This window comes from Strix aluco, chromosome 16 (genome assembly GCF_031877795.1).
Source record: "Strix aluco isolate bStrAlu1 chromosome 16, bStrAlu1.hap1, whole genome shotgun sequence".
Lineage (NCBI taxonomy): Eukaryota > Metazoa > Chordata > Aves > Strigiformes > Strigidae > Strix > Strix aluco.
In genome coordinates this window covers 10,320,351-10,347,316 of record NC_133946.1, presented here as the reverse complement: position 1 = coordinate 10,347,316, position 26,966 = coordinate 10,320,351, and the positions used below count along the sequence as shown (strand labels likewise).

The 26,966-nt window shown below is 42.7% G+C and overlaps 3 protein-coding genes across 16 annotated transcripts in view; all 3 read left to right on the top strand.

The window, feature by feature from the left end:
* The window catches only part of RAB3IL1 (RAB3A interacting protein like 1), a 72,521-nt gene extending 64,774 nt beyond the window's left edge, over positions 1–7,747 (top strand). For 10 of the 12 annotated variants that reach the window (XR_012625360.1, XR_012625359.1, XR_012625358.1 and 7 more), the window contains one exon: positions 339–419. The gene's annotated coding sequence lies outside the window, so the exon portion shown is untranslated. Of the gene's footprint in view, positions 1–338; positions 526–7,636 lie in introns of those variants that run through there. The other 2 variants (XR_012625352.1, XR_012625348.1) reach the window with 2 other exon arrangements.
* On the top strand, positions 4,812–16,364 carry LOC141930577 (acyl-CoA (8-3)-desaturase-like). The gene is made up of 12 exons (XM_074841617.1): positions 4,812–5,006; positions 7,637–7,747; positions 8,037–8,234; positions 9,000–9,101; positions 9,272–9,400; positions 10,837–10,897; positions 11,022–11,098; positions 12,117–12,214; positions 12,573–12,669; positions 13,254–13,333; positions 13,754–13,879; positions 14,632–16,364. The coding sequence occupies exons 1-12, from the start codon at positions 4,812–4,814 to the stop codon at positions 14,681–14,683; spliced, it is 1,326 nt and encodes a 441-aa protein (XP_074697718.1). The 3' UTR covers positions 14,684–16,364.
* The window catches only part of LOC141930575 (acyl-CoA (8-3)-desaturase-like), a 32,300-nt gene continuing 20,029 nt past the window's right edge, over positions 14,696–26,966 (top strand). The window contains exons 1-2 of one of the 3 annotated variants that reach the window (XM_074841609.1): positions 14,697–14,785; positions 18,246–18,359. The gene's annotated coding sequence lies outside the window, so the exon portion shown is untranslated. Of the gene's footprint in view, positions 14,786–18,245; positions 18,360–25,247; positions 25,332–26,966 lie in introns of those variants that run through there. The other 2 variants (XM_074841610.1, XM_074841607.1) reach the window with 2 other exon arrangements.

Sequence of the window (26,966 nt, the reverse complement as noted above, 5' to 3'; positions counted from 1 at the left end):
TTTTCTAAGTCAAAACCAGACAAATTAAACTTTTAAGGCTCAAAGTTTTAGCAGTTAAGCAGAATATATGCTAAGAATATTAATGTATTACCTTCAAGTCAAGGCTACATGCTTTTCTGAAGCACATGTTTTAATCATGCTAAATAAATTCTGTTCCTTATCATATAGAACATTAGACCATTAGAAGCCCTCTGACCTTTAAAAATCTGTGAAAAGGAAGAAACGTGAATGTCTTAGAGTCACTGTTAAATCTTCTTTATATTTCCATTGCATTTGAGTGAAACTTTAATCAGAAAAATGTCTGTTGAAAAACATAGGTTCGATATAATTTTTTTCAGGTGCTCTGTCACATAGCTGGTGGATGTGCTACTAGAGTTGGATAATTAAGTTGATATATTTAAAACAAAGAGGAGACGCTATTGAAGATGTGTTTGATTTTTTTTTTTACTCTGACGTGTTCTAGCATCTTGAGTTGGCGACGCTTTTTCTAGTCATGGGATGGTGGCTGAGAGCTGACTTTACAAGGCAAGTAACCAACAACCAAACAGAAATTCCCATTGTACTGCCATCGCTGGCATGAATTTCACATTCTGCAGTGGAGCTTGGGTTGGCCATGTGGGATTATCAGGGTCAGGGCACAAACTGGTCTGGATGCCAAGGAAGCAGAGTACATAATCACCCTTGTTTAGTAGAGAAAGCAGCAGATACTGCAAGTACCCGTCGGGACAAGAATAAGGAGAGAAATGCCCTGTTCTTAACGCTGCCTTGTCACTATAATCTCGTTTGTAATAATTTGTAATGAAAAGTGCATCCTACTGATCTTGTCCTGTTATAATCAGATTCTTCCCTTTTCTCTTTACTCAGATTTTGCTTTCAAATGTGAAAAACTCTGAACAATTCCTGCCTTACTCCCTCAGTTACTAATCCTAATTTACATCTTCTGCAGGACACAAAATAAGCTTATTTTTATCTCTGCAACCCCATCCCTTATGTATAGTGTTTCCCAGTTGCTTTTTCTGGCAAGATGTAAACTCCTCCCAAATCACAATCTTCCTCTGGTAGTCTGCACTATAATATATTCATTCTTTCCCTCTGTCATGTATAATTTTTGCATCTAAATTTTAACAGTCAGTTGTTAGGGCGGAGTACCAGAGCAAATACTCCACACAGTTAATACGGGCTGAAGAAACACTGTTTATATGCAAAACTAAGAATTTATTGTCAGTATAAAGCATTAGCAATCCAAACAAATAGATCCAGGTACAATACTAACTCATTTAGTCTAAATTATTCAGCTACTACAGCTCATTCCCAATAATGCAACAGTTGACAAGAATAAAGGAAATATTTCTAGTATCTACCCCTTTTTCTGGTGTTATGCTAATCCTTCTGATGCACCTGTGGATCCTAAGCCTGGTGTGGGAGTGGCATTACAGTGAGCTGTCAAGTTTCAAGCTCTTCCCTGTGAGAACTATCATGCTAAAATGGGTGGTTTCCTCCTGCATTTGTTTCATCAGCATAGCTGTTTTAATTGCACTGGTGACAGCCTGCATCTTGTAAATCTTTACGCCACAATTCCCATGAACCCTGCATCTTAAGCTTTTCTTAGGCTGAACAAAAGCCAAGAACCAGTTCTTCTTTTAGACTTTGACATTTTAAACTGTTTTTCAGCATTTGTTACTTTTCCTTTAAAATCTCCTATCTTCTATGGGTTCAGACCTCACCATCCGTTGTTCTAACTCATTTTCCCCTGCTTCAAGATGGCAAAATAAAGGCTGCCATCCTGTCAGTCCATCTCCTCTACTTCCCTACATTACTGGTTTGGTCACCAGATGCCTGGGTACTTAGTGATCCCTCATCACCCAGGTGTTTGAAAGTATGTTATAGCCAAATCATGGTAGTGATAAGGAGTTTTAACGTATTTTCTTTGACTTTTGGTGATCCCCAGTCATCTAGGATGCTACGAGTGAATTGCAGCAGGATCAGAAGACTGAATCAAAGAGCATCTCTTACCTCCCCTTGGATTTTCGGTGGTCCTTGATAGCCTAGGAAGCTGGTGACAGCTAGATCATGACAGTAAGGAGAACTGGAGAAGGGAGTAGTGGAGGTAAAACAAGGAGTCAGAACACTGAAAAGAAGAAATGCCGTTGGAAGAGCAGAGTGGCCAGGTCTGGTTTTACCTTATTAATTGTCTTCCAGCAAAGACCGACTGTCTATTAATGCCAACAGTCACAGCTGGGTGCAGGATGCCAGTGAGTGTATAATGGCAGCTGGTTTTCCTTTGCAGTCTTTATTACAAAGATCTCGTTCTTGTCTCGGTGACACCCACTGAGATCCTGAGTATGGCAAGTGCAGGAGAACCAACCACTGTTGACAGCTTGTGGCAGGACCTGAAAACCTCCACTGCTCAGAGTTGGATGATTCAAGTAGCCTCCATGATGTCTTATCCTGGGCTGAATCATCTACTGATGGGAAAAGAAACAGAACCACAGATTTTATGTCAGAAGAAGCTTTGAAGGTAATTCCAAGGACTGTTGCATTAATTTGTCTGGGAAAATCCGTTAGTAAGGTCTGAACACCCCTTATATCTTCTGGTCCTGCTGAAATCAGAGGAGGCATATGAGGGGCACAAGGCTGCAGTTCATCAGGCTCAGTGATGCTTTTTGACTATTGTCAGGATCCCTTAAAACAAGTTTCCAGAGGTATAACTTGTGTAGGAAGATAGACTTTTTTTTTTAAATGTGGTGTATAGGAAAAAGAAGACTGACCATTGTCCCCCCTGTATTCATGATGAACAGTCAAACTGAAAATATCAACTAAATTTAGGACAATTATTCTTTTGTGCTATAGATAATCAGAAAAAACTGAAATTGAAATAATTAGTGTACTGTTCTGAATATAATGGTTAAATTTTAAAAGATGCTAACATTTATTAACGTCTTTTATGGTTATGTTTGTGAGGTGGTCAGCAGTCAACATACAAAGCAATTTTTGCTGAGATCGGGAGACAACCTTTTCTTTCATGGGTGACAGTGCAAATGTGTAGAAGCAGGGATGCCTTATGTGATGCTTTAGCTGTGGCATTGTGAAAGGGAGGGAAATAAAAGGTGTTTTGCAGGCATAGAATTCCGAGCTAGAAAGACGTATGTAGCAATCAGGTGATGTTCAGAACAAGAAGGGATGCAGTCTGGTGGGCCTTTGTTTCTATGGTTACATTCAACTGGAATTGCTGTAACTAGGTCAGATTGGAAGGTGTGAATGAAAACAAAGAAATTCGGAATCGGTAATGAGAGTTCAGAGAGAAGACTCTTGCTACTAGGGAAAGCAAGAAGGGAGCTGAATGTGGAACCGGGCATTTTAATGTACATTTGTAATGTACACGTCTGAAGTCCCACACAGATGGATCTGTCTATTTTAGCATCATTCAGTCTTTTAGCATTATTCAGTAGTCTATTGTCTGAAGAATCATCTGCAGACCCCCATCAAGCAGGCGTATTATGTGATACACCCGCAGCGACACCTTTCCTCCCTCTGGCTGCATATCCAGGCAGCAGCAGCCAAATGCAGCCAAAGGAGCAGAAGAGGTTGTGGCAGCTGAAAAGGGGAGGCAGGACAGATGGAAGAGCAGGAGAGATTTACTGGAAAGGGGAAAGAAAACCAAGAGCAGGGAAGATGAGACATCCTCAGCCCAGAAGTGAGGAGAAACAGGTTGCAAAAGTGGTCTAAAAAGCAGCAACTTGGGTGTGAATTGTACTGCCGAGCCTACACCTCGTTGCGCTGTTGATGTCTCGGGTCCTTGGCTTTTCTACTTTCTCCAAATCCTGTGTCTGGTTCAGGATATAATTTTTTAGGCTGCGTCTTCACCTGCCATGTAACATTGACCACCAATGACCACTCTGTCCTGCCCAACTAGCAAGTCATCTAGGACCAGCCACTTGATATTTTGATCCCTTTTTCATGTTTCTTACCTCCTCGGTAAGTAAACTTGGAATTTGCTCATGTTGAGCTACTTGACGTTCTCGTCAGCCTGCTCATCTTCCTTGCGTATCAACTGTCCCCCCCAGTTTGATACAATCAGAAAATCTACACGAAGGTGCATTTATCCCATTTCCCTGGTTGAAGTGAATCTAAATAGCCCCAGCATCGACACTTGTAGGAATGCATCTTGTAACTGGCTACTTTTTGAGCAAATCAAGATGGTGAGGTCTATAGGGTGCCCTCAAATGAGTTCAGAATAATTTCGTCCTGTGCCTACTGCTGCACCAACAGTATATTACAGCCCATAATTAATTACAGTCTGGACAGCCGAAGCTCATAGAAAGGTTTGGGTTGGAAGGGACCTTAAAGATCATCTAGTTCCAACCCCCTGCCATGGGCAGGGACACCTTCCACTAGCCCAGGTTGCCCAAAGCCCCATCCAACCTGGCCTTGAACCGTTCTAGGGAAGGGGCAAATTGCCTGGTGCGGGGGCCCGAAGTTTCCTCCTCTCCCGTGATTTCCACCACCACAGCCCCCGCCTGCCGCCCCGCTCTCGGTATCCCCGGCCCGCCGGGGCCTGCCCGGGCCCCGCTCTCTGCCCTCAGCCAGCGCCGCCCGCCCGGACATCGCGCGTCCCCGCTAGGGGGCGGGCGCACGGCGAGCGGGGCCCAATGGGCGTGGGGGAATGGAGGGGAGGCGGGGCTTGGGCGCTTGGGGAGCCAATGGGAGGGCGGGACAGCGGGCCGGTTGTCAAGGGGAGGGCGGGAAGGAGCGCGGGGTGGGGGGCCGAGTTCAGCCGAGCCGAGCCCAGCCGAGCCGAGCCGAGCCCAACCATGGCGGACTCCGAGGCCGGCCCGGCGCTTCGGCGCTTCACCTGGGAGGAGATCGGGGAGCGCAGCGGGCGGGGGCCGCGGCCGCAGGAGCGGTGGCTGGTGATCGAGAGGAAGGTGTATGACATCAGCCACTTCTGCCGCAGGCACCCGGGGGGCTCCCGGGTCATCAGCCACTACGCCGGGCAGGACGCCACGGTGAGCGGCGGGGGGGCCCTGCCCGGGTCTTGCCGGGCATCCCGGCGAGGGGTGGGACGAGGGGTGCCGGGGGCAGGGGTGTCCGAGGCGGGTCACCCGGGACAGGAACACGGCGGGGAGCCCGGGCGAGCGGCAGCGGAGCCGGGCGCGGGGCTGATTGATGAAGAGGCAGATGCTGGGCTGTGTTACACGCGCGCCCTGTGTTAGCTCCTCTGTGCAAAGAAGCAGACTGAATTTTACAAGGGAACAGTTTTTGAAGGAATAACAAAAATGGGCGCAAATAGGGTGTCCGCAAGCTGCTGTAAATGAGGGGAAGGAAACATTAATTTTTGCACACATACAGTAAATAAGAATTCTCTTTTATACATGTCTAGCCACAGATCAGATCTGAACAGAAACACCCGAAGGTATTCATAGTGACACTGGTGTGCACAGAAAGACTTATTTTTTTGCAAGTATTTCAATGCATTCAGCCTCCTCCAACTTTAAAAACCCAGCACGATGTTTCCAAGAGGTGGCACTAGTGCAAAGTATTACTGAAAGTCGTATTTCAGGTTTTTTTTTTTTTTAAAAAAATCATCCATGTCTGAATGCCAGTGACTATTGCAAAGCGGGGTAAGCGTTTGATTTGGCAGCAGGGTGTGGGGTGATGTTGTCAGTGTATTTCCTTCCTTCATCTGCTTATGTCTTTCATGAAAGAAAATGCATTTCTCCAAAGGTAAGTATTTAGACCCAAGGGCGGGTATAGGATGTTGAAGCTACCTCAAGAGTGGTTTTGATGGACTATGTTTCAGTTCAGTTATGTCCCTGAGCAAAAAGGATGAAACAAGATCTAGTGCTTTCCCTTCCCTTCATCACGTGCATGTAATTCAAAGCTGAAGATAATATGTGAATTTGCACAATACTTCATGAGGCCAGGATGTGCATAAGCACTTTTGAAGCCCTGTTGCCACTGTGCGATCAGAAACGGGTCGGTCACAGCATGTAGGGCTGAACACAGTTAGATGGTCAGATTGCAGCCAACTGCATTCTTTAGGCGTTATCATCTGTGTCACTGCTGGGTGCAATTGAACTGCTGACTGCTCAGGAACCTGAGCCAAATAAATTCCAATTTTTCTAATCGTTTTGTCCTGGAAGTGTGAAGAATCAGGCTCCTCGAAAACAGAAAAGCTGGAAAGGAAAGTAAGATCATGTTTAGTTTGCTGAATGCCACTAGAGTGTTCTGATTTTAGAAGGTACAATCAGCAGTCCCTTCAGCTCCTATTAGGATTGCACTGCCAGGTTTTACAGCCTCCATAGAAGGGATTGGTCTAAAAGTGTGGTACCATCCTCCTCTGATCTGACCACATACTCCTCCCCACTTTTTTTTCCTCTTCCAATGAAAAAATGCAAATGTACATTCTCCTCTTCTCTTTCCCTCCTCTAGTCACATAAGCCTGGGCAGAGAGGATGCTACATCTGAAGTACAACAAGGCTGACCCAGAGCTGGCAACATCAGCTGTTTTTTTAACCCCTTTCTTGACTAGAGATATTTTAAAAGGACAATTTATTTAAAAGTTATTTATTTAAATTTATTTTTTAAAACCACACAATGATGAGCTAGTACTGAACAGTGCATGGTGCCGGAAGCTTACCGGCTGGTGCGCAGTGGGCAGATACTGTCTCAGGAAAGAAAAAGCATCCTTGGGCTGAGAGAGATTGTAAAATATATGCTAGTTTGGACACCGGGAGAGAAATATGCAAAAGGAGGTAAATGGGAGATCTTCAGTAGGAAGTAGGTGTCAAACTGACATGTGTGCTCAGGGGATTTGTAATCTAAATATAGTGATAGAATCTATAGTGATAATAATGACTAGTGATTTTTTCACCTGGCTGCCTGGTTGCCATGGAGATCGACATTACATTTAAATGATAAAAGTAACTGATTTCCCTAACAGGGATCTTTCGAATGGTGAGGAGGAAAATAAAAAGGCTTTTTGTGGGATTGTTCAGAAACATGGGGGGGGAACCAGATGAAGAACAGGAGACAGGTAGCAAAAAACCAAAACTATTCTAGGAAGATGTGACAGGGTGGTCATTGGGGATTGCCAAGGGAGCATGTCTGGAACAACATGGGGCTTTTGAGAGACTGGTGTGGGTCACCAGGAGCTGCCACCACCTGTTTGTGTCCTGCTTGTCCCATTATTTTTCCCAGTTCAGATAGTGGATTCAGTTTTTGTGCTAACATCTTGCCCTCCTCCCCAGTTAGACTTTCATTTCACGATATGGGGCCTGAAGGAAAAATAAGGTGGAAGCTAAAGACAAAATAGAGACAGAGTTGTTGAGGTGATATATCTTGAGGTTCGACAGATATGAAATTTTCAGATTCAGAAGTAAGAGGGGAGTGAGCCCATATTTCTTGGTGACCTGTACCTAACAGCATCCAGATAGAAAAAGATTCAGAGATTTCAGCTTTGAATGATCATTTATGGTCTGTAGAAAGCAGTAGGATTTGTGGCAGTAAAATCTGGTTCAGCCAGCTCCGTTAGTTGGGTTGCTTTCTGCTGAGTCCAGGATATCATGAAATATATTTCTTTTGCTGCCACCTGAATGGTGGTTTTTCTTATCCTGTTCCTGTATCTGTATTTCAGGATCCTTTCATAGCATTTCATCTTGACAAGGCACTAGTAAGAAAGTACATGAGCCCACTCTTAATTGGGGAACTGGCACCAGATCAACCCAGCTTTGAGCCCAGCAAGAATGTAAGTATCTTAAAAACTTGGTATTTGGGGTGAAATTGTGTTATTCGACTTCTCTTACTGGCAGCCAGAATTTCCTGTACATAAAATGATAGTATCTTCTGGAATCACTGCGTTGGTCTGAAGCTTCCCCTTCTCTTCACGTCATCGTTAGCAGCCTTAGTGAAGATTTGTCTCCAGGTGACCCTCAGCTTTTCCCCATTGCCATAGGGGATTGAGAGGGGAAACTGAGCTCCTCTTTGGGTTCCTGAGGCATTTTCAGACCAGCAGATACTCTTGGGTCTCCCCACAGAAAAAGCTGGTAGAAGATTTCCGTGAACTCCGTGCAACCGTCGAGAAGATGGGCCTTCTCAACCCCAACCGCACCTTCTTCATCCTGTGTCTCTTTCACATCTTGGTGTTGGATGTTGCAGCTTGGCTCACCATCTGGTATTTTGGAGCATCCACAGTGCCTTTCCTCTGCTCTGCAGTGCTTCTAGGCATTGTCCAGGTAAGCAGCTAGGCAAAAAGAAGCCCCAGAAATTACCAGAAGCCAACCCCTTGAGACTTAGGTGCTCATTGCCATAAGCACAGGAGAAGTCTTATCTTTGTGGACTTCCCAAAATCCTGCTTCGCCCTGGGTTCCACCAAGGGGGCAAAATTACAGTGCCACGACATGCTGCTTTGGTAGAGCAGGCTTTACCCTGCTTTTTACTTCCCGTAGTCTGTCAAAGCCCTCCTTATTCCCAGCCTTCTGCATACAGTGAAAGCCACGCTGCACTTCTGAGGTTCCGTGTGCCAAAACTCCAAGCCACTGTGTTCCCATGGGAACTTGCAGCGAGTTAGAGGAGAGGGCAGAGCAGCTCTCAAAGCCCCAGCTATTTCTCCTGTGGCCAGCTGATCCCCTTGGAATTAGAGTTCTCAGAGGACGCAGCAGCAAGCTGCTCCTTAAAGGAGACTTTGTTGCTGATTTCAGTGCAGTTTTGTAAGAGAATAAATGCTGTTTCTGAGCTCCATTGCTTTTTTTTTTTAATGATTTTTTTCCTTCTGTGTGAAAACCACTATTTGGGTCTAAAAGTCATTAGATGAAGTCTGGACTGCTGTGGTATATAGTAAAAGAGAAGTGTTTGGACTGGGACTTAGCAGTGGAAATGTTCTCACTATCCAGGGGTATGTTATGAGGAGTGTGGGAGTGGGAGAAGAGAAAGCCCTTTTCTGATGCAGAGACTCCTGACTCTTCTTTTTTCCCTAGAAGCACTGTTTTTTTTAATTCCAGGCCCAGGCTGGCTGGCTCCAGCATGATTTTGGACACCTTTCAGTCTTTAGCAAGTCCAAATGGAACCACTGGGTGCACAAGTTCGTGATCGGTCACCTGAAGGTGGGCATTGAGTGCTGAGAGGGACTGCGAGCGCCTTGTCCGGGTTGCTCTGCAGTCAAAACCAGTCTCAGTATAAGAAGAAAGTGAATGCAAGGAACTACTGGGGAGGGAGGACTAAGGGCAGAAGATACAACTTCTTTACGACACTCTCTTCTCATCCCTTCCTGCAGGGAGCACCAGCCAGCTGGTGGAATCACCTCCACTTCCAACACCATGCTAAACCCAACTGCTTCCGAAAGGACCCTGACGTTAACATGCACCCCTTATTTTTTGCTTTGGGAAAGACACTCTCTGTAGAGGTGAGACCTGGTGAAGGCCGGGAGATTACAGCATTAGGATTCAAATTTGGAAAGTTGTAGAGAGCTTGGAGACTAGTGAGTAGTTGGTTTGGTCAACGAGCTGTCTCAGTATTTCAGGAATTTGGAGAAGGCACAGTTTGTCATTAATGGCCTTTGAAAAACAAGAATAAAAAAGATCCTGATGCATACTAACTTCCATATGCTTAATACTGCAACCATTTTTTATGGGTTTTGCCCTAATGCAGTCTTGCTATGGGTTGAAATTTTCTAAATTTATTCTGAAGATTTAAAACAAAACCACCAAAACTGCTTCTGTAAAATGAGAAGTATATCCAGAAAATGGTTTAGGCTGACCTGCTGTTTTATATAGTGCTACATTGCCTTTAGCTAGTCCCTAATATTCCTTAGTAATACTTCAATGCTTCTGAGGCTTTTATATTCTTAAAATTTTGATAGAAGTTATTTTTGGTATGTTTTAAAATAAGAATGAAATGTTTGTCGCAATTACAAGTTCATATTTCTCTGATGAGAGACTTGCAGTTGAATGAAGGTAAGTTTGGAAGTTGTTCTCTTTAACAAGACCAGCTTTGACTAATTGTAGTGTTTTGGGAAATGAAGCAGTGGATGACAAGCAAGGACTATCTGGAACATTTACAATTATTGACAGTAGGTGTCAGACTGGGTCCCATCTGTAGTCTGACTCTGTTTCTGAACTCTGAAGTTAATTGAATGGCTTTAGCATTTTCTGGTCCTTTAAAAAAATAGTTGCATAAATTCATAGTATCACCTGGCTTAAATGGTCTGATTTGCATTGAAATTAAGGGAGGGCTGCTGTTTGGAGTTGGTTTGGACATGTACAGGGATATAATGGAGTTCCTCAAGGAAGTCAGTGACATGATTTGTTATGTTTATACAGTTAACACTGAAAAATTATCAGTCTCAGAGGGAGGATAATCTATTCACTCCTGTTCCTGTGGACACAGTTTAATGTCTAGATGCTCATTTCTGTGTTTTGGAGATTAATTGCAAGTAGGTGGGAGTTCTGCACACTGTCATCTTTATTAATAGTATCACAGGTTTTTCTTTTTTTCTGAAGCTCTCTATTGACAGCAAACTCTTCTCAGTGCCTCGTGTAGTTTTTGATTTAACTGTTGTGAGGCAACTGTGCCCTCTGTAGGGAAAGAGCTTCCAGTGCATGCCGTTTGTCACCCAGCCTCTTGTGCATCCGAGGCAGGGGTGAAATCTTATCATAGCAAAGACGGAAGTCCCAGGGGATAGTGAAGCCAATGGCATGGTGGGTGCTGGCGTGGTTTGATAGGACATCTCTTTCAAAGGTTAGGAGGTATCTGTGCATTTCTTCGAAAGCATAGGTAGGAGTGTATGCACAGATGTCCTTAGCTATCTTCACAACCTGAGTAATTTGCTTATTTTAACAGCTTGGTGTACAAAAGAAGAAATTCATGCCTTATAACCACCAGCACAAGTACTTCTTCATCAGTGAGTAACCCTACCCTTTTGCAGTTCTATGGACAGCCTTCACTCAACCCTTTCCTTTTCCAGTCCGTCTCACTGGGATAAAAGGACACAGTTAATGTCTCTGCAATCTATTTCTCCACTCTAGTTGGTCCTCCAGCTCTGGTGCCTCTTTACTTCCAGTGGTACATATTCTACTTTGTGGTACAGCGGAAGCAGTGGGTGGTAAGTCAGCTCCATGTTGCCAGTGGTGACTTCTTCTTTTACGGATATATTTCAGTGCAAGAAATTACTGAGCTCTGCATCTCTGTGGCAAGGGGTGTGGGTATATGATCTGGGAAATAATATCTCTGCTGTTCTGCCTTAGTCCAGGCTGTGTGAGTGAGAAGCATTCCTTCTGCAGAGTTGATGTTCGTACAGAACTTGTCCTTCAGGTAGCAGAAGAGTCTAGTTTAAGGGAGAAGTGATCATTCTGATCACTCTTTTTTGTTTTCTCAAACCAGTACAATAAAAACTTAAGGGCACAGAAAAAGTGGAGAAGTAGCAGAAATCGGGGGGTGTTGGAGGAGGATTCAGTGTGCCTCCATTTTGTAAAATTATATATTAAAAATCAAGTAGCTTTCAGGTAGCCTAAAACTGAATCCTCACAGTTCAGTGTGAAGTGGAATAGGGGATGTGTTTTCACACATTTCAGAGTTGTTAGGAAGGTATTTTATTAGGGAAAAATCTAGGATCTTGAGAAATATAATAGCTTTTAGAGACTTTAGAAAAAGTGCAGAAAAAAGATGGCTCTTCTCTGAGATTACAGAGATACAGGGTTAGAGACAAGGCATCCTGGCTAGTTTATTCTTGCCTGGGAGATGGGACAGTCAGGAGAAAATGAGCAAAAAAGGATGAGATGGAGGTAAACCAGAGCTTTTTATTCTTTTAATTGTCTAGGCTTTTGGTTTTCTCACTGCTTTCTTTCTCTTTAGATCCAGAGGAAAATGTGATACTTTAGAGCATGTCCTCTCTAGTGTCTGCCCTGTGCTGGGCTCATAAGACCAGAATAATTCCCAAGCACAGGAATGGCTGGGGAGTGGCTGTGTGTCAGACTGCTTTGTGATGGGGCTGGGGAGGAAAAATCTACTAGTAGAAGATATTACAGGAGGTTTTAAAAGGAGTGCCACATAGAGTGGATGGTAAATTTTGAAGCCAGTAATTCCCCCACTTAATGAAGTTTTATCTGTTCCCTTTACTACAGGACCTGGCCTGGATGATGAGTTTCTATATCCGATTCTTTCTCACCTACTTGCCCTTACTGGGGGTGAAGGGTATCCTGGGGCTTCATCTGTTAGTCAGGTATCATTCAACGTACAATTCCTCCATTTTCTTTACCCAGTTCCTATCAATCCTTCGTATCAGCTTTTCTTCAGCCCCTTGGTTATCCTTCTCATTGCTCCCTATTCTCTCTGTCTCCTTATGCCTTTCAGCAAGACAGAGGTTGTTGTCTGTCGGGTATGTGTCTTCAGAAGGTAGAAAGTGTCTGCGTAGAAGGTCAAAGGTGTGTGTAGGTCTGATCTGCTGACCAGATCTTTGGGGTTCCTCATGTTCATTTTATCAAGCAGTGACCAGCTTGTATGTGTACAAGTGTTTTGTACTGCCTTGTTATGGCATAGATGTGAGTCAGTAATGTTTTTGCGTGTGTTTGCATGCACAGGTTTATAGAGAGTAACTGGTTTGTCTGGATTACACAAATGAATCACATCCCAATGCACATCGATTATGATAAGAATGTGGACTGGTTCTCTACCCAGGTAAGCTCTTTCCTGAGACCTGTGACTTTGAGGGTGAGAAGTTACAGTTCTGGGTATGTAATGCTCAAGAATGCTGATCACAGAAGTGATGGGAACTGAGAGAGGAAAACATAAGCAGCTTGTCCTCACTGTGTGAAGTGAGTGATTAGTGCAAAGAAAGAAGGTGCAGAAGTGGGATGGAGGCTTCAAATGCTGAGCATGGACGCCTCAAGGAAAATAATTAGAGATGCTACAATGCTCTTCAGATAGAGAGCTTTCCATGCATGAAGGATGCAGGTCTCTCTTGTGTAGTCTGTTTTATTTTAGTTCTGAAGCCATTACACAGGTTTTTTTTAAGTGAGAGAGGTGAAAGTTGTGGTTGTTTTGCTTATCTCAAGTCAAGTCTGTTCTCCTAAATTATGTCCCTAACAATCGTATATCAGCATGACCATCTCGTGTTGACTGGAGATAGCTCTTGGAGTTGCTGTATTCAGCCAGGCAGCACTTGATAAGGAACTTGTACCTGCTTACTGTTGCGTTTGGCACATATAAGAGAAGGGACATTCCTAAAACAACACTTAAATGTTACTGTTTTTTTCTCTCAGCTCCAGGCAACCTGTAATGTTCATCAGTCCTTATTCAATGACTGGTTTAGTGGGCACCTGAACTTCCAAATCGAGCACCAGTGAGTTGAAGCATGGGTTGGGGATGCGGTTGAATTTCAAGGAGTGCTAGTTACACTGGCTCTGAAGAGCCTACAAAGGTCCCTGTCTCTCAATCAGCTAATACAAGAACAAAATATAACGTGGGTCAATTTTGTGCTCTTTGTATGGGGATGGAATGAGAACTCCAAGTGATGGGTCAGAAAATTTTTGGAGCACTGGTGAGAACCAACACTGCTTCAGGTATGAGTAGCATGGCACAGGGGTGACACTGGTTAGTACAGACACTGCCTGAGGTGACACAAGAGGGACCACTACAGAGCAGTAGTGGCTGTGGGCACAAGGGGAGGTCGAGGCACTCCCAGGCTTAGGCACAGAAGAGGGGCAGGGATTCTGTGGGGTGATGATGGACGCCAGTGAATCACCATGTTCTTTTCCCACAGCCTTTTTCCTACGATGCCTCGACACAACTACTGGAAGGTGGCTCCTTTGGTGAAGTCCCTGTGTGCCAAACATGGTATTGAGTACCAGTGCAAGCCACTGCTGACCGCCTTTGCGGACATAGTGCAGTATGTATCGACCCGCTGCGTTCCCTAAGTAAAGGGTTTTCCAATATTACAGAATGAACAAGCAAGGGACACGGGAAGGGGAGGTGCAGCCAGCTTGGATCACAGAAGTTCTGTGAAGAGCTGTAGATAGTAGAGATGACTGTGAAAGGGATTGGCACTGCTTTCAGTAGCAGCAGAGAGGTGTCAGTAGGAATGACCTAATGGAGAGCTCCTTTTCTTCAGCTCTGAAGAGTCAGAGGTTGGTAGGATGCCATGTCTGGCACCTCTGTCTCCAAGTATGCTCCAGAGAAAGAGGTGTTTTCATAAAGATGAGTTTGAACTGTCATTCATTCTTTCTTTTTTCTTTCTTTCCCTCCCCAGATATTTCTTACTCCATTGAAAAGTCATGTGGCTCTCTTCTGCCATGCTTGCTTCTTTTGTTTTCATTCTAAGGTGTTTGTTTTAGCCTTCCAGTCTTTGTCTGATGTAGCCCCAGTGGTTTGGTTTTTCTTCATCTTTCCAAGGAGCTGTAGTCTACATTGCCTTGCCTCTGAAGATCTCTGAGCAACCTGATCTAGTTGAAGATGTCCCTGCTCATCGCAGGAAGGTTGGACTAGGTGACCTTTAAAGGTCCCTTCCAACCCAAACCATTCTATGACTCTATGATCTCCTTTGCTTAATCTGTAGATGGGAATTCTTCCCCCAAGGCTCTGTTCCCTGGACGCCGTATTTCATTACCTCGTTTCTAAGGAAATGTGGTTCTCTCTTGGCAGCTCTTTGAAAGATTCAGGGGAGCTCTGGCTTGATGCCTACCTACATAAATAAGAAGCTGTGGATGCTTGCAGAGGAATTCCCCACCCTCGTTGCCTCCTGTGGTGGTCACCATGAAGATACTGCACAGAGGAGAGAAAGCTGGCTAAGCCAGAGGTGGGGAGGTGGTGCCGCTTTATTCCATTGATGAATGTGATTAATACGATTTTTTTAAAAGATGTGTTCTTAATTATTCTTGTGCTTCTTTCATTCCTCTTCTCTGGTGCTGAGTTATGGGGAAAAGTTGAATGGAAGAGGTTATGTTCCAGCAAGCTGGAGGCAGCTTTGGGACTGGGAACAGATTCCTTTCTGTCTGGTGATACTTCATTTGCTGAGTATATAGGAGGGAAGTCTCTTATCTAACATAAGCTTTTGTGAGGTGACTCTCGTTATGAATGCAGTAAGAAATTGAGACAGTATGAAATTAAAGAACACGGGAGTGAGTGAAATGTGGAAGCAATAAGGAGTTGTGTAGGTACAGTATTTTCAAATACCTATAGGTGATTAACAATGGCAATAGAAGTGCCCCAACCAAGGGGCAGTGGGGAGCACGCAAGAGCCCAAACCAATTTGTACGTATATGGGTGAGGCGGAGAAGGTGCAGGCAGCAGTTCTGTAGGAGTAAGCACGAGGAAAAAGATCTAATTAGAGCCCTAATTGAGGTAGAGAAACAGGAAAGCGGAGGTTATTCCACAGGCTTGTAGATGTGAGAGCTTGACATGCCGTATTCTGTGGGAATGCTGCCCTCCACATCTCTCCAGGGGTGAAAGCCTCTGGGTTAGTCACCCATTGGTGACCTCCCATGGAGTCTCCGTGAGTGGTTTCCACAGTGCCATGCTTCTGAGTGCTACCAAACCTGCTACTGAAAGGCAGAAGAGACAGAAATATGGCACGCCCATAGTCAGGATCCTTACAAGGGTGACGGAGGAAGCAAAAAGGTAATTAGTCTGTGGTCACCTGAAGCTTTGCTCTTTTTTGAACCTCTGAATGATGAGTGATTTGTTAAATAGAGAGAACTCCTGACTTCTGGCCCATGGAGCAGGAGGTGTTCCTGTCTGAGCTGCAGACAAGTTTAATGAAGGTGTAAGAATGTTAGGGGTTGGGGTGCTGTTTAAATGCACTGAGCTTCTCAATCAGCAGAAGTCAGCAGGCTGCACACCCATAGGCGCACATCAGCCAGTACATTGCTTGTCTTTCTTGGATGATGTGCCTTCAAAACAACCCCAAGAGAGCATGTACTCTGTGATTTATTGGAAAGTTAATTAGCCTTACTGCATTTCCTGGTGTCCTTTCCTTTGCCACACCAATGTTACAGATGCCAAACGAGGATATAGCACCTGGCATATCACTAATGAAGATGGCTCCATCACCCTGTTACCTCAGGGATGGGTGGCTTAGTTTCCAGAGGGATGGCTGATTTTGAGGAAGATATGGTGCTTTTTCTGATTAACTTCTGAAAGGAGGATGGCTTGTGAGGGAATGGAAGAAAAGCATCTTCCCAGGCCAAGAGTGTTGTTGAGCACAGAATAAAATTGTAATGAAAATAATAATCATTGATACCTGTTGATAAAGACCATAAAGGAAATGGGCCTTAGTTACTCTTTTACCTTGGTTTTTCCTGCTCCTTTTCTTTCCCTGTTATTATTAGAACTGTTGGTGGAGGAAAGTCTAATAATAAAATTCCTTATCTTACAATTATTGCTGTCATCAGCGTAAAATATGTCTGCGCAAGAGTCTACACTCTCTAAAATGTGGAACAAATGCCTTTCCACAGCTGCGGAGAGAGAACTGTCATAAACCTCAGCATTTGTATTTTGGAAGAAGGGAATCAGCTCTGTCCTTTTTTTCACTTGTGTGAAGTATGCAGTATAAGCAATTAAACCAAAATGAATCCCACCAAAACAAAACCATACACCAAATTGAAGCCTACCAAAACAAAACCATACAGCAGTTCTTCATCCAGAATGAGGAGAAAAGGAAAAAATGAACTCCCCCTGACTTCTGGAAGCTGCATTACACGTTTTATGGAATCAGGAGCTGTTCTGTAAGGGCTTACATTCATCAGGCTATCAGCTCTCAGATGAAACTTCAGTGGCATTGCCAAAAGTTCCCTCTGACCTTGGAGTGTTGACCCTAAGCCACAAAGGGACAGAAGACTTGTTGTGCTAGTCAGGAGAGCAGTTTAACATCTCAGCTCCGTAATGGAATCCCCCAGGCTAGGCTCTTCATGCGTTCAAAGAAAGCTGGACAAGTGGGGAGCTGCCTAAGCTAGACAAGATAAAAGACTGAAGACAAGGAAGTCTTCAAAAATCCTCTAGAGGCATTCCATCTCCCTAACTTGAGCTTCACAACTCTGAATTATGTCCATCAGGTGAAACCACACAGAGTCTTCTGGTAGCAAGAATGCTTCCATCTCATGTTTTGACCATAATTGCCAGGTTTGAGAATAAAGTTCACTCCTGCCCTCTTTCTGTGGCCCAGTGAGCCTTTAATTTAGACATGCAAGTAGAATAGGTTCAACAGGCAAGGAAGGTACTCTTCCTCTTTTGTCAGGACAAGTTTTCAATCATCTCTGACAAAAGAGGGAACTGAGCCTAAGCTTCACTGGTTGCTGGATGCTGGTGCTCTAGCCAGAGATCCTTTATAAAAGTGCAGGTACTTCCAACACGTTTTGAAGACAGCTAGACTTCAGCTCGGTTCATGAAGCTTTGAAAGTACTTACCAGATGGATTGTGACAAGTGAGGTAAGTAGAAGAAATGCTGCTTATAGGTCAAGTGGGCCATAAATGTTCAGCAGTGTTGAAGTGCTTGGTGTTTCCCAGCAAGTGCCTTTTTTTTTTGAATGCCCAGAGTCAGAAAATTAATTATCTGGATGTTTAACTTTGAAAATTCAAATAAATTTAAGTTACCGCCCAGGGCTAGGATGATCTAGGAATTAACAGTTTTGAAGAGAATAGTGTATCTAAGTTCCACCTTATTGCCTGAGACTCTGGAGACTTTTGTTGTGTTTTCTCTGCCACAGTAAAGATGAAACATCCACAGTACAATAAACCAATTGCCTGACTAACAAGGAAAAATAACGTGATGTACTGAATCACAGTCCTAAAGGGTAAGACCAAAAGGGGACCTGAATCAACATAAGCAGATCTGTTTTTGTTGCGTTTGCTAGAAGTTCTCCAGGTGTACAATAGCTCAGGAGGAGAAATAAGCTGTATGATGACTTCTTCAGCTTCTGTGATTACTCTGGGCTGTTTAAGAGTCCACAGTGGCAGATTACTCTGAGACTTCTCATTTTACAACAATATTCAAATGCAAGTCCAAAACCCCTTTCAGGTCCTCTGAACATGCATTGGGATATACCTTTTTGGACCAACACCACCAGCCCCAAATTTGCCATTTAGTGGAAGTCCTCTGGCTTCACAGTTCAGCCTTAGCACATGGAACCTGAACATTGTGAAATAGCCACATGATGGCAGTTAGGCATTAGAAGGGAAGGAGGACATCCAATCTCACTGGGAACTGAAGCACGAGTGTTTGAAGGCTCTGGTCTTACTGTTATCCTACTTTTCACTTAAAGGAAGTAAAGATGAAATTAGTGCGCAGCTGAAGGCAACTTTTGGCTGATGTGAGAATGGAACGCCTAGAACTCACTAACCAAAGTGTTATATCCCCATCTCACCCTCTGTAATAGGTAAGACTGCATTAAAATAACCTTTGCCTGTAAGCAGGAGTAGCTTGTGGGGCCTTTTGCTTTTGGGTCCTTATTTTAGTTCAGCCTAAGCACTAGGAAATGAAAGGTATGCTAAATATCTAGTACAGATGTAATAAAGAGAAAAATTCATTCTCTCTGAAGATCTTTCTAGTCGATGAGATCATGAGGTAGTGGAGACCCATTAATCATCTTCTGTCTGTAATTGTTCAAAGCCAAGCGGCCACTAAGGTGAAGTTTTGTGTGTGGCATTCACACATCCTGTACTTACATGCTCTTTTTCTGCCACAGTTGTGGCAGGTTAGGCAATTAAGTATTTGAATTACATGGTGTAAGGAGAGATTTAATGAATAGGAGAATTGTTAAAAAACCCTGGCACTGTAGCAAAGCTTATTTAGGGATGAAGACAAAGCATTTACACCCAAGGTGAAGCCTGTTAGTCTTCAGCTTCTCCATGGGATTTGGATGTTGGGAGAGGATATAGTCCCCAAAGACATTCAAAGGAGAACAAATTCATCAGGCACTTGCATGGGGTCTTAAAAACTGCAGTCTGAGGTTCATAAGGCTTTGAAGATTATCCAGTTAAGTGGTGTATCATTGGATGAAGAGGTGAATTCAGCCCAGAATAAATTACTTTTTTCAAATCAGGGAGGAACATTTTCAGCAATGGAGTAGCTGGAATTATAAAAATGTTAGTGTGATGTTAAAATGGTTAAGGGTGATGGGGCAACTGAAAGAGGAAAATGCTGTAGTTTTCCCCTTCCCAACACCCGCTCGTTTTGACTTGTTAATGTTACAAATGATCTGGATTTGCAATCCTTGCCCAACCCATGCATCTGTTTGCTTCCATTATTCTGAATTCCTGATCTCCATCTTTGGAAAAGAAGGAAAAATGAAGATGGTTGTAGGTCCATACAGGATAAATAATGGATGCAGCTGAGCCACTCAGAAACAGGATTTATTGCTTCCCAAGATTTCTTTTAGAAGGAATATAAAAAGATTTCTTAACAGGTCAGGTGTAGAAGACTAATGTATTAATGCAACACTACTTATGGGTGGGGAAAGAAAGAGGATTACGTTACACTGGAAGAGAGTTCATTGGCATGAGTGTGGTTTCTGTGTGATTTACATCTGCTACATAGACTAATATTAAGTGTTCAGAAAGCGATGAGGAATTTCTACAAAGTTTTGAAACATCAATAAAGCTAACGCACTGATGAGTGCTTATATGAAAGGCTGATTATGATGGTGTCCTTTAGGCAAAATAGTTTGCTTCTGTGAGAAGTAGCAGTTTTGTAGAGTTAGAGGATCAGATGAGAAATAAAATGAGAAGTTTTATAGCAGAGAGTACTTCAATCTGTTAGTGATAAAGAAATACTCAGTAGCTGAAATATGAATTAACCCAGTTCAAGCTATACAGAACGTGCAAATTCTTAGTATCAAGCTTAATTAGCCCAATGTTCAATGTAGCAGGAGCAGTGATAGATTGTCCACTAAGGGAAATACGAAAATTCAAGAATAACTTAATTTTCTAGCAGATGGTTCCTTGTAAACAGTAGCTGTTGTTTGCTTTGACTCAGGAGATCATGGCAGTCCTGTGGGCAATATTATCATAATTGGTTCACCTCCTGCATAATAGACCTTTTGGGATGATCTTGAGTGCTTCTAAAACAATCATTTAGATACATAGCCAGATAGAATGGTAACTTCTTCCAGCAAGAAAACCTGCAGATGTCCTAAAAAGGGAGTTTGAATTCCTTTCCAGGTTCATCTCACAATCAGTTGTGAAAAAGGAATAACATGAAGTAATAAATGCTGGATGTTGCCCTGGTAAAAGAAAAGGGAAATTAAGATGCTGCCAATGAGCTCGGGTTTGTCTGGTCATTGTCTTGGTCATTCTGAGGTTCTCTTTATTTTATTCCCTCTTCTCCCCTCATCCAAGAGGAAGGTCAGAAACATGTGACTTCATTTGAAACCAGAAAGTTACAAATATTTCTGTCTTGAGCAAATATTCCAAAGTTACTGAAACAGGAATAAATAAGGGGAAAAGGCCTGCTGGAGTCTAATTCAGATTCCAGAACATACATTCTGAGTAGCTGGTTCATGTTATGGTCTGTGTCTTGTAGAAAACTTCTAATTCTTGAAGAAAACTTTTCTTCTGAGAGAACAACATCACTTTAACAAAGATAGCCACCACCCGTAATTGCTGCAAGGCAGAACATGTCAAGGCAGGGATAGACTATGCTAAATTCCTGAAAGTTGTGTCATCAGATGCAAGACTAGAGGCAGAACATGTGGATTTTTTTTTCAGAGAATAAAATAGAGAATTTGCAAAATTACTGAAGTCATATCAGAGCAACAGGACTCATCAGGTTTCTCTTCTGTCTCAGTTTGTTCAAGATTTTTGTATGGAAGGAACTGAAGCCATGGTGTACTCCAGCCTGTTGTACCTCTCAATGAAGAACTTGTCAGAGAGAACCAGGGTGATGTCTGGCCTGGGAGCAGGAGTTGGGGCTCCCTGTAATATGGGAGGAAAGGATTGCCTTGGCAGTGCATCGGTCTTCAAAGGCTATCTTGGGGGGGGGGGGTAAAATTCTTACTCGTGCTTTTGAAGCATGAATAAGACTCATGCTGGTTCAGACCATTTGCTATAGAATTAACCAAATTTGGGAGGCTGACTACCTGACAGATGGACATTCTAATCTCAGAGTTAAAATGGGATCTAGCATGATGCCTTCTTGATTAAAATGGATAGCAGCTGAACTCCTTGTCATAAGACAGACCTACATGTCCTATATATGAATCTAAAAAGCCATACACCTACTCCATGCTGCTTCAAATTTTAGGGTAGCGATGAAGCCTTAGTTTCTCCAGGGATGAAGAGATCTGCACAGTTATGTTTACTGAATGTGGCATGCTACCCCAGGAGACTACATACCTTATGGGAAGCCTGGATGGAGAAAGTGGAAATAGGTTGACACTGGACAGATCCTGCTCCTGAAAAAGGGAGCAGCTGATGGTCTGAAGTATGGTCACTAGATTGCATAGAGAGTGCCCATCCAATAACACATTTGATTGCCCGGATATGAAAGCTCCTGACACTCATTCTAGGAGGAAGCGTCACACAGAGGTAGGATGCCATATGGCATACCAAAATTTAAAGAGAATTTCACCATAGTTTTTGGAGACATGTCCAGAACTATAATCAATTTGACATTGCCTAAAAACTGTCTCAACAAAGATCTATAGTCAACAAGAACTCGGGAACAAACACAAAGAACTCTAGAAATAGGACAGGAATGGCGTGCAACTTCAATGTATTAACTCCAAACTGGAGAGTTACGAGGTTACTTACAAGGGTTTGCCCGATGGTTGAACATTTTTCTGCTGCTTGACCATTTTCCTTTATCAACCAGATGTTCATGTACAGATCTGGAGTATCCTCGGTCCCTTGAAATGAGCCACTATCAAGACTAGCTTGATGCTGGAGACCTGTGAGGCCATGCAAGGATCAGATGAAAGCACTCTACATTGGCAATTCCTTCTCTTAAGTATTCTTGTATTTTTAACAAAGAAGGGCCTGTGTTCTTGTTCTTGGAACCAAACTCCAGCTGGAGTCTTCTTGCAGGCAACTCTTGACCCGTGCTGAGCTATATGTCGGCCCTCTTAGACATATAAATACACTGCTCACCTGCACCTGAAAGCAATTCTACATGCTTTGCTTGTTTTCAGAGAGGTGCAGCTGATTCTCCTCATTAGATGATGATAGTTCTTACCAAAAAAAAATTAAAAGCAAAACAAATGCAACAGAAAAATACCAAGCAGTAACGTGTTGCTGCAATCCAGGGTCCCTGGGTCCTGAATATGCTAGACCTCTGTCCTTGCACATTTGTCATGTACCATGGAATGTCTAGAAATGGATCTAGAACTCATTCCATTTTTGTCTGAAGTGGTAGAGTAGCTTGTGGCTAAAAGTTATGATCTGTCACCAGAGATAAAAGAACTGGCAGGTAGGAGTACATGTGCACCCACATCAGAGCTACGTGCCCCAGTTTAGCTACACTGGACTTGAGCCTTGACTGCTTTTATTTAAGAGCAAAGTTTGAAAAATGAAAGAAACTAATCGTTACAGTCAGCTAGAGTAAGGAGCTCTGACATGAGTATGGAGAAGTCTTAAAGTATAAAAACTAAGGGACTTGTGTCCCTAGCAAGGGGGGGAGAAACAAACTCAGGAGAGCATTTTGGATTGTTAAGGAACTACCTGTGAGGTAGATTGGGAATGCAAAGAATAGGGAAAATGTCATGGAAGGGCAGGTAGGAATTGCTAAAAAATATTAAAATTTGCAAAAGAAATTAAAGCAAGTAGCTAAAGCTTCTTCATATAAATGAAAAATATGACTGACCTTGTGGAGAGGGTAGGATATAGAAGTTTAAGGTTGATGCACATCTCTGAGTCAAAATGTATATGTTGTCCTGCTAAGAATATACATTGCAGTATGTGTCTGAGGAAGGACGGTGTTGGAGGCAGATGGTGAAGGCCAGAGAATTGAATTATGGTCAAGTAGTGCAGGAGGCAAGTTGTTGCAGGACTTAGAAGGTGGCCCAAGAACCACAGGAAGGGCAGAAGGAGGAAGGTGCTCTGTGTGTGGTCTGTGGAACAACCATGGGTGTTTTATTCCTTGTTTATGTCACGTTGTTCCTAATTGGTGTTGCACAAGTCATTTATTAAAAAAACTTTCAAGCATGGTCACCTTTTGCAGTTTTGTGGATGCACAATTTCAGATAGACAAAGCATTCAGAAGTGTGTTGGTGATCAGTGGGTGCTCCACACTGAACACAGAAAATGCTACAAAAATGCTGACTAGTCTGAAAAAAAAGCCCCAAATATATGACAGTGGGAAAACAAAATGGGTTTGTTACAGGCATTTATCAATCCTAGCTTAAATCCTGCTGTGTATTATTTCTTCTGTGTAACAATATATAATGCTACCCATGTGCTTGAGAGAGGGGCTTTTTAACAGACTGTACAGCTCATAAAGTAGATGTTCTTCATCCGTCTTGCCCAGGAGCATCACTCGGTAGGTGTTCTCACAGTACGTGTGACAGCTCCATGAAAAATTTAGTTTCCATAGAGAAGCTGGTTGAAAGAAGCATAGATGGCATCCTGTATGACAAAATTACTCAGAACTTAGAGGATATCTCTGGAAAAAGAGATTTTCTTAGAAGCAAGATGCTTCAGTGTGTCTTGGTACTAGATTTTTTTCTGGACTACTCTGTGCTGTGCCAGTTTATGTGCAATGGATTAAGCGTAAACTGCAAACATTTACGTGATACAGGATAAAAATGTTGATGCAATAACTGCCAGTTCAGCAGTCACGTACCGGCTTTCTGGAAATCTGGAAAACTATGTCAAGTGCCTGTGCAAGGAGACTCTTAGTCACAAAAGCAGTGATGTAGAATAGCTCTGTGCAGGTGTAAGAGCTCCCGGACACGTATGACGGGGTTTTGGCAGGTGTGTGGGTAGTTGTTGCAGAACACTGAGTACGGTGTACACTCGCTTTAACGGATTTCTCAATAGTTTCTCTGGGTGAGCATGACTGTGGCTTTCACTATCTGTCTGGGCTGTTCCATGCAACTTTGAAATGTGTTTGGTGACCTGGATAATAGAGGCAGAGACAGCTTCTGCTTTCAACTTGCAAAAGGACTTGTTTGAGGCTTTTTAATGTAATGTAATATCGATGGGCATTACAGGACCCTCTGGGTGGGATCTGATGCTGAATAAAGTCAGACATGAAACACTGTGCACACTGTTAATATGGAGGACAATTATCTTAGAATTCCCAAATTTTATTTGTCTAAATAACAACAGTGTTTTGGTGGATACTGGCCCCCACAGTGCATATTGACAGTGAAAGTCATGATTACTGTGTGTGTACAGGCAGAGGCATCCCATATTTTTTCACTCCAATATATTCCAGCTTTATATTCTCCAGCTCCTTGTAGACCAGAATCTAAACCCACATTTTTATCTACTCCTTTTCAGGTAGCTGCTACATTTACAAGTCTGAATATAAGGCGATGGGAAGGTTTTTTGTACTTTCAGCCAGCTATGGAGTAACTTGAAATTTTATGCATGTATATAAAAACCCCACATATGCAGACATATGCAACAGCTACTGTATATTTTATTACCACCACCTCAAGTACTGAACATGATTTATGTGAGGCTCTACACATATTTCATGCTAGAACATGAACACATCATTAGCATGGACAATCTTAACTTTTATTTAGAGCAAGATAAAAGGTTACAAAATACGATGTGACAGCACAGTAGAAATTATTCCTCCCATTCTTTTATCACTGCCTTCTAATGAATACCAGTAGTCACATTTCTCTTTCACCTAGGGTGGTTCAACCATTGCCACATGTCAGGAACTTCTAAACAGTTGTTTTGGGCTTGACTGATTAATTTGCAAGATGCTCATGGTTTAAAGAATTAGAATTGCATAATTTACAGTTCTGTGTCAGCCAGGAAGGCTGCCCACTCCATGCAGGGCTGAGGGTAAGGCAGGTGTGTCTGCTATGTGAGATTTCAGCTGCCTCTATGCAACTGTTTTTGGGCTGCTGTTAATTCACTGGTAAACATAAGGAAGACAAAATCCAAGACTTCACATTTGCCATTTGTTCTGAGACTTGAACAGAGTTTGCTAAGAAGGATAATTGTAAGCTGAGAAGCTTCATGGCCACTTATATCACAAATACTCTATTCCAGAGTCCCTGAAGGACAAACTCTTCAAAATAAAGTTATTCTATATAATTTAAATGGTGCCTTTCTCCTGATGCAGAGGCCTATCAGATCATCTCTGCTTTGATCAGCTCTTGCCTCGGCTTCCTGCATGCCAGCTGCTTGGGAGACGGAACGCAGACATAATTTCACCCCACCTTGCTGAGGTACCTTGATCAAGAATATAGTTTGGCTTTATTATCCTTCCTGGAGTCTTCCACTTTTTTTCAGTCCATCTCAGAATTGGGAGCTCATCACAAACAATCACTTTTCTTTAAATCACAATATGTGAATTGTCTGCGCAACTCACTGTCACAAGAGATAATTGAGACCTAGAACTTGTTAGGTTTCAGGCAAGGACTGGACATCACTGTAGACAATATTTGTAGTTATAAACCTAACAAATTTATAAACATAAATAAAATGTTTGGGTAAGGTGGAAAACTCATGATTCAGGATTTAACTCAGTATTGCATTATAAAGGGGTAGGATGGGAGCCTAATAAGAACAGACTATGCCATACAAGGCTAGGAATTTTGGATTAAAAAACCCAAACAAGATTAAGAGAATCCTAAATCTCAAGTGGGGCAATATTTCATATATGTGGGCTTAGTTTTCTCTGGGTTGCCTGCAAAATTGATGTGACTTCATAGGAAACACAGCATTGCCTTCTCTTTGCTATTTATTATAGCTGAGAACTATCTTTTTACTACGCAGCAGATCCTCTCTGAACATCAGAGATACTTAGACTTTGGCTCTACAAGACTAATATTTAAGTAAGGTTAATTATGTAAACAGTGCTGTTAAACATAGTTTTAGAAACTCCTAATCTACAGCCAAATCTGGTGTTAACAGTTGTTGTTATTATTATTATTCTTAACCCCAAAATCTTTTAATGTCTGTTGTTGATTTATGAATGAATTTTACTTGAACAATGAGATGACTGGATGACTGGAGTATACACCGAAAACTCTGAAAACAACTGTATACAAAGTATTGTTAATGTGCAAGCTAAATTAACTGGAGATAAATAATGTTTTCGTAATGTGTTCTTTCTTTACTCTCATCTGGTGGTATTTTGATCAAAAATGCTTTTAGTTAAGAAAGACACATGAATTTAACGTGCCAGGGTCAACATGGAAAATTTCAAAGACCAAGGACAACCTGAAGTTTTTGGGTAGTGATGAGACCATTAAGAGATACCTTGTGGAGAGATTGCAGACCTCGGAGCGTTCTGCTGGTTTCACTGTGCTAGCGTACAAGCTGGCTCCATGCCTTGAAGGCAGGAATTACAGCTGAATGAGAGATGTTAGCAAACATGTTTAATAGCAGCTTTTGGCTCTCCAGACAGGCTCTTTATAGCTTTACATTTTGTCACTGTATGACATTATGAAGCCCCACTGTATGGTAAATGCAGGATTTCCTGCTATTAATGACTGATTAAAGGATTACAGGATGCTGAAATTGCTTCAGTTTTCTAAGAAGGTCACAGAATATTTGCCGCAGAAGAGCTGCCCGCAGCCTTCCTCAGATTTCCTCCTAATCCCCATGTTGACTCAGCAGGATGGAAGCAAGTTAACAGCTTACCTTATCCAATTCCTAATGCTCTATGAGGGTGCTCACTTAATAGTCCTTTCTGTCATTTTGCCATCTCATTTAACTCAATAACAGATAAGCTTCCTAAGGTTTTCTATTTATGCATGTTTGTATTCAGTAAAGTAGTCTACAGCTCTCAGGATTAATCAGACCCTCCAAAGGCAATTCAAAAAGGACAAGAAGGAACAGGGCTTTTATTCAAGGGT

Excerpts from the sequence above, each read along its gene's own strand:
- LOC141930577 (XM_074841617.1), top strand. The coding sequence starts at position 4,812 with ATGGCGGACTCCGAGGCCGGCCCGGCGCTTCGGCGCTTCACCTGGGAG. Across the intron at positions 10,898-11,021 it reads GCACAAGTACTTCTTCATCA|TTGGTCCTCCAGCTCTGGTG; the intron begins GTGAGTAACCCT and ends TCTCCACTCTAG. Across the intron at positions 11,099-12,116 it reads TACAGCGGAAGCAGTGGGTG|GACCTGGCCTGGATGATGAG; the intron begins GTAAGTCAGCTC and ends CCTTTACTACAG.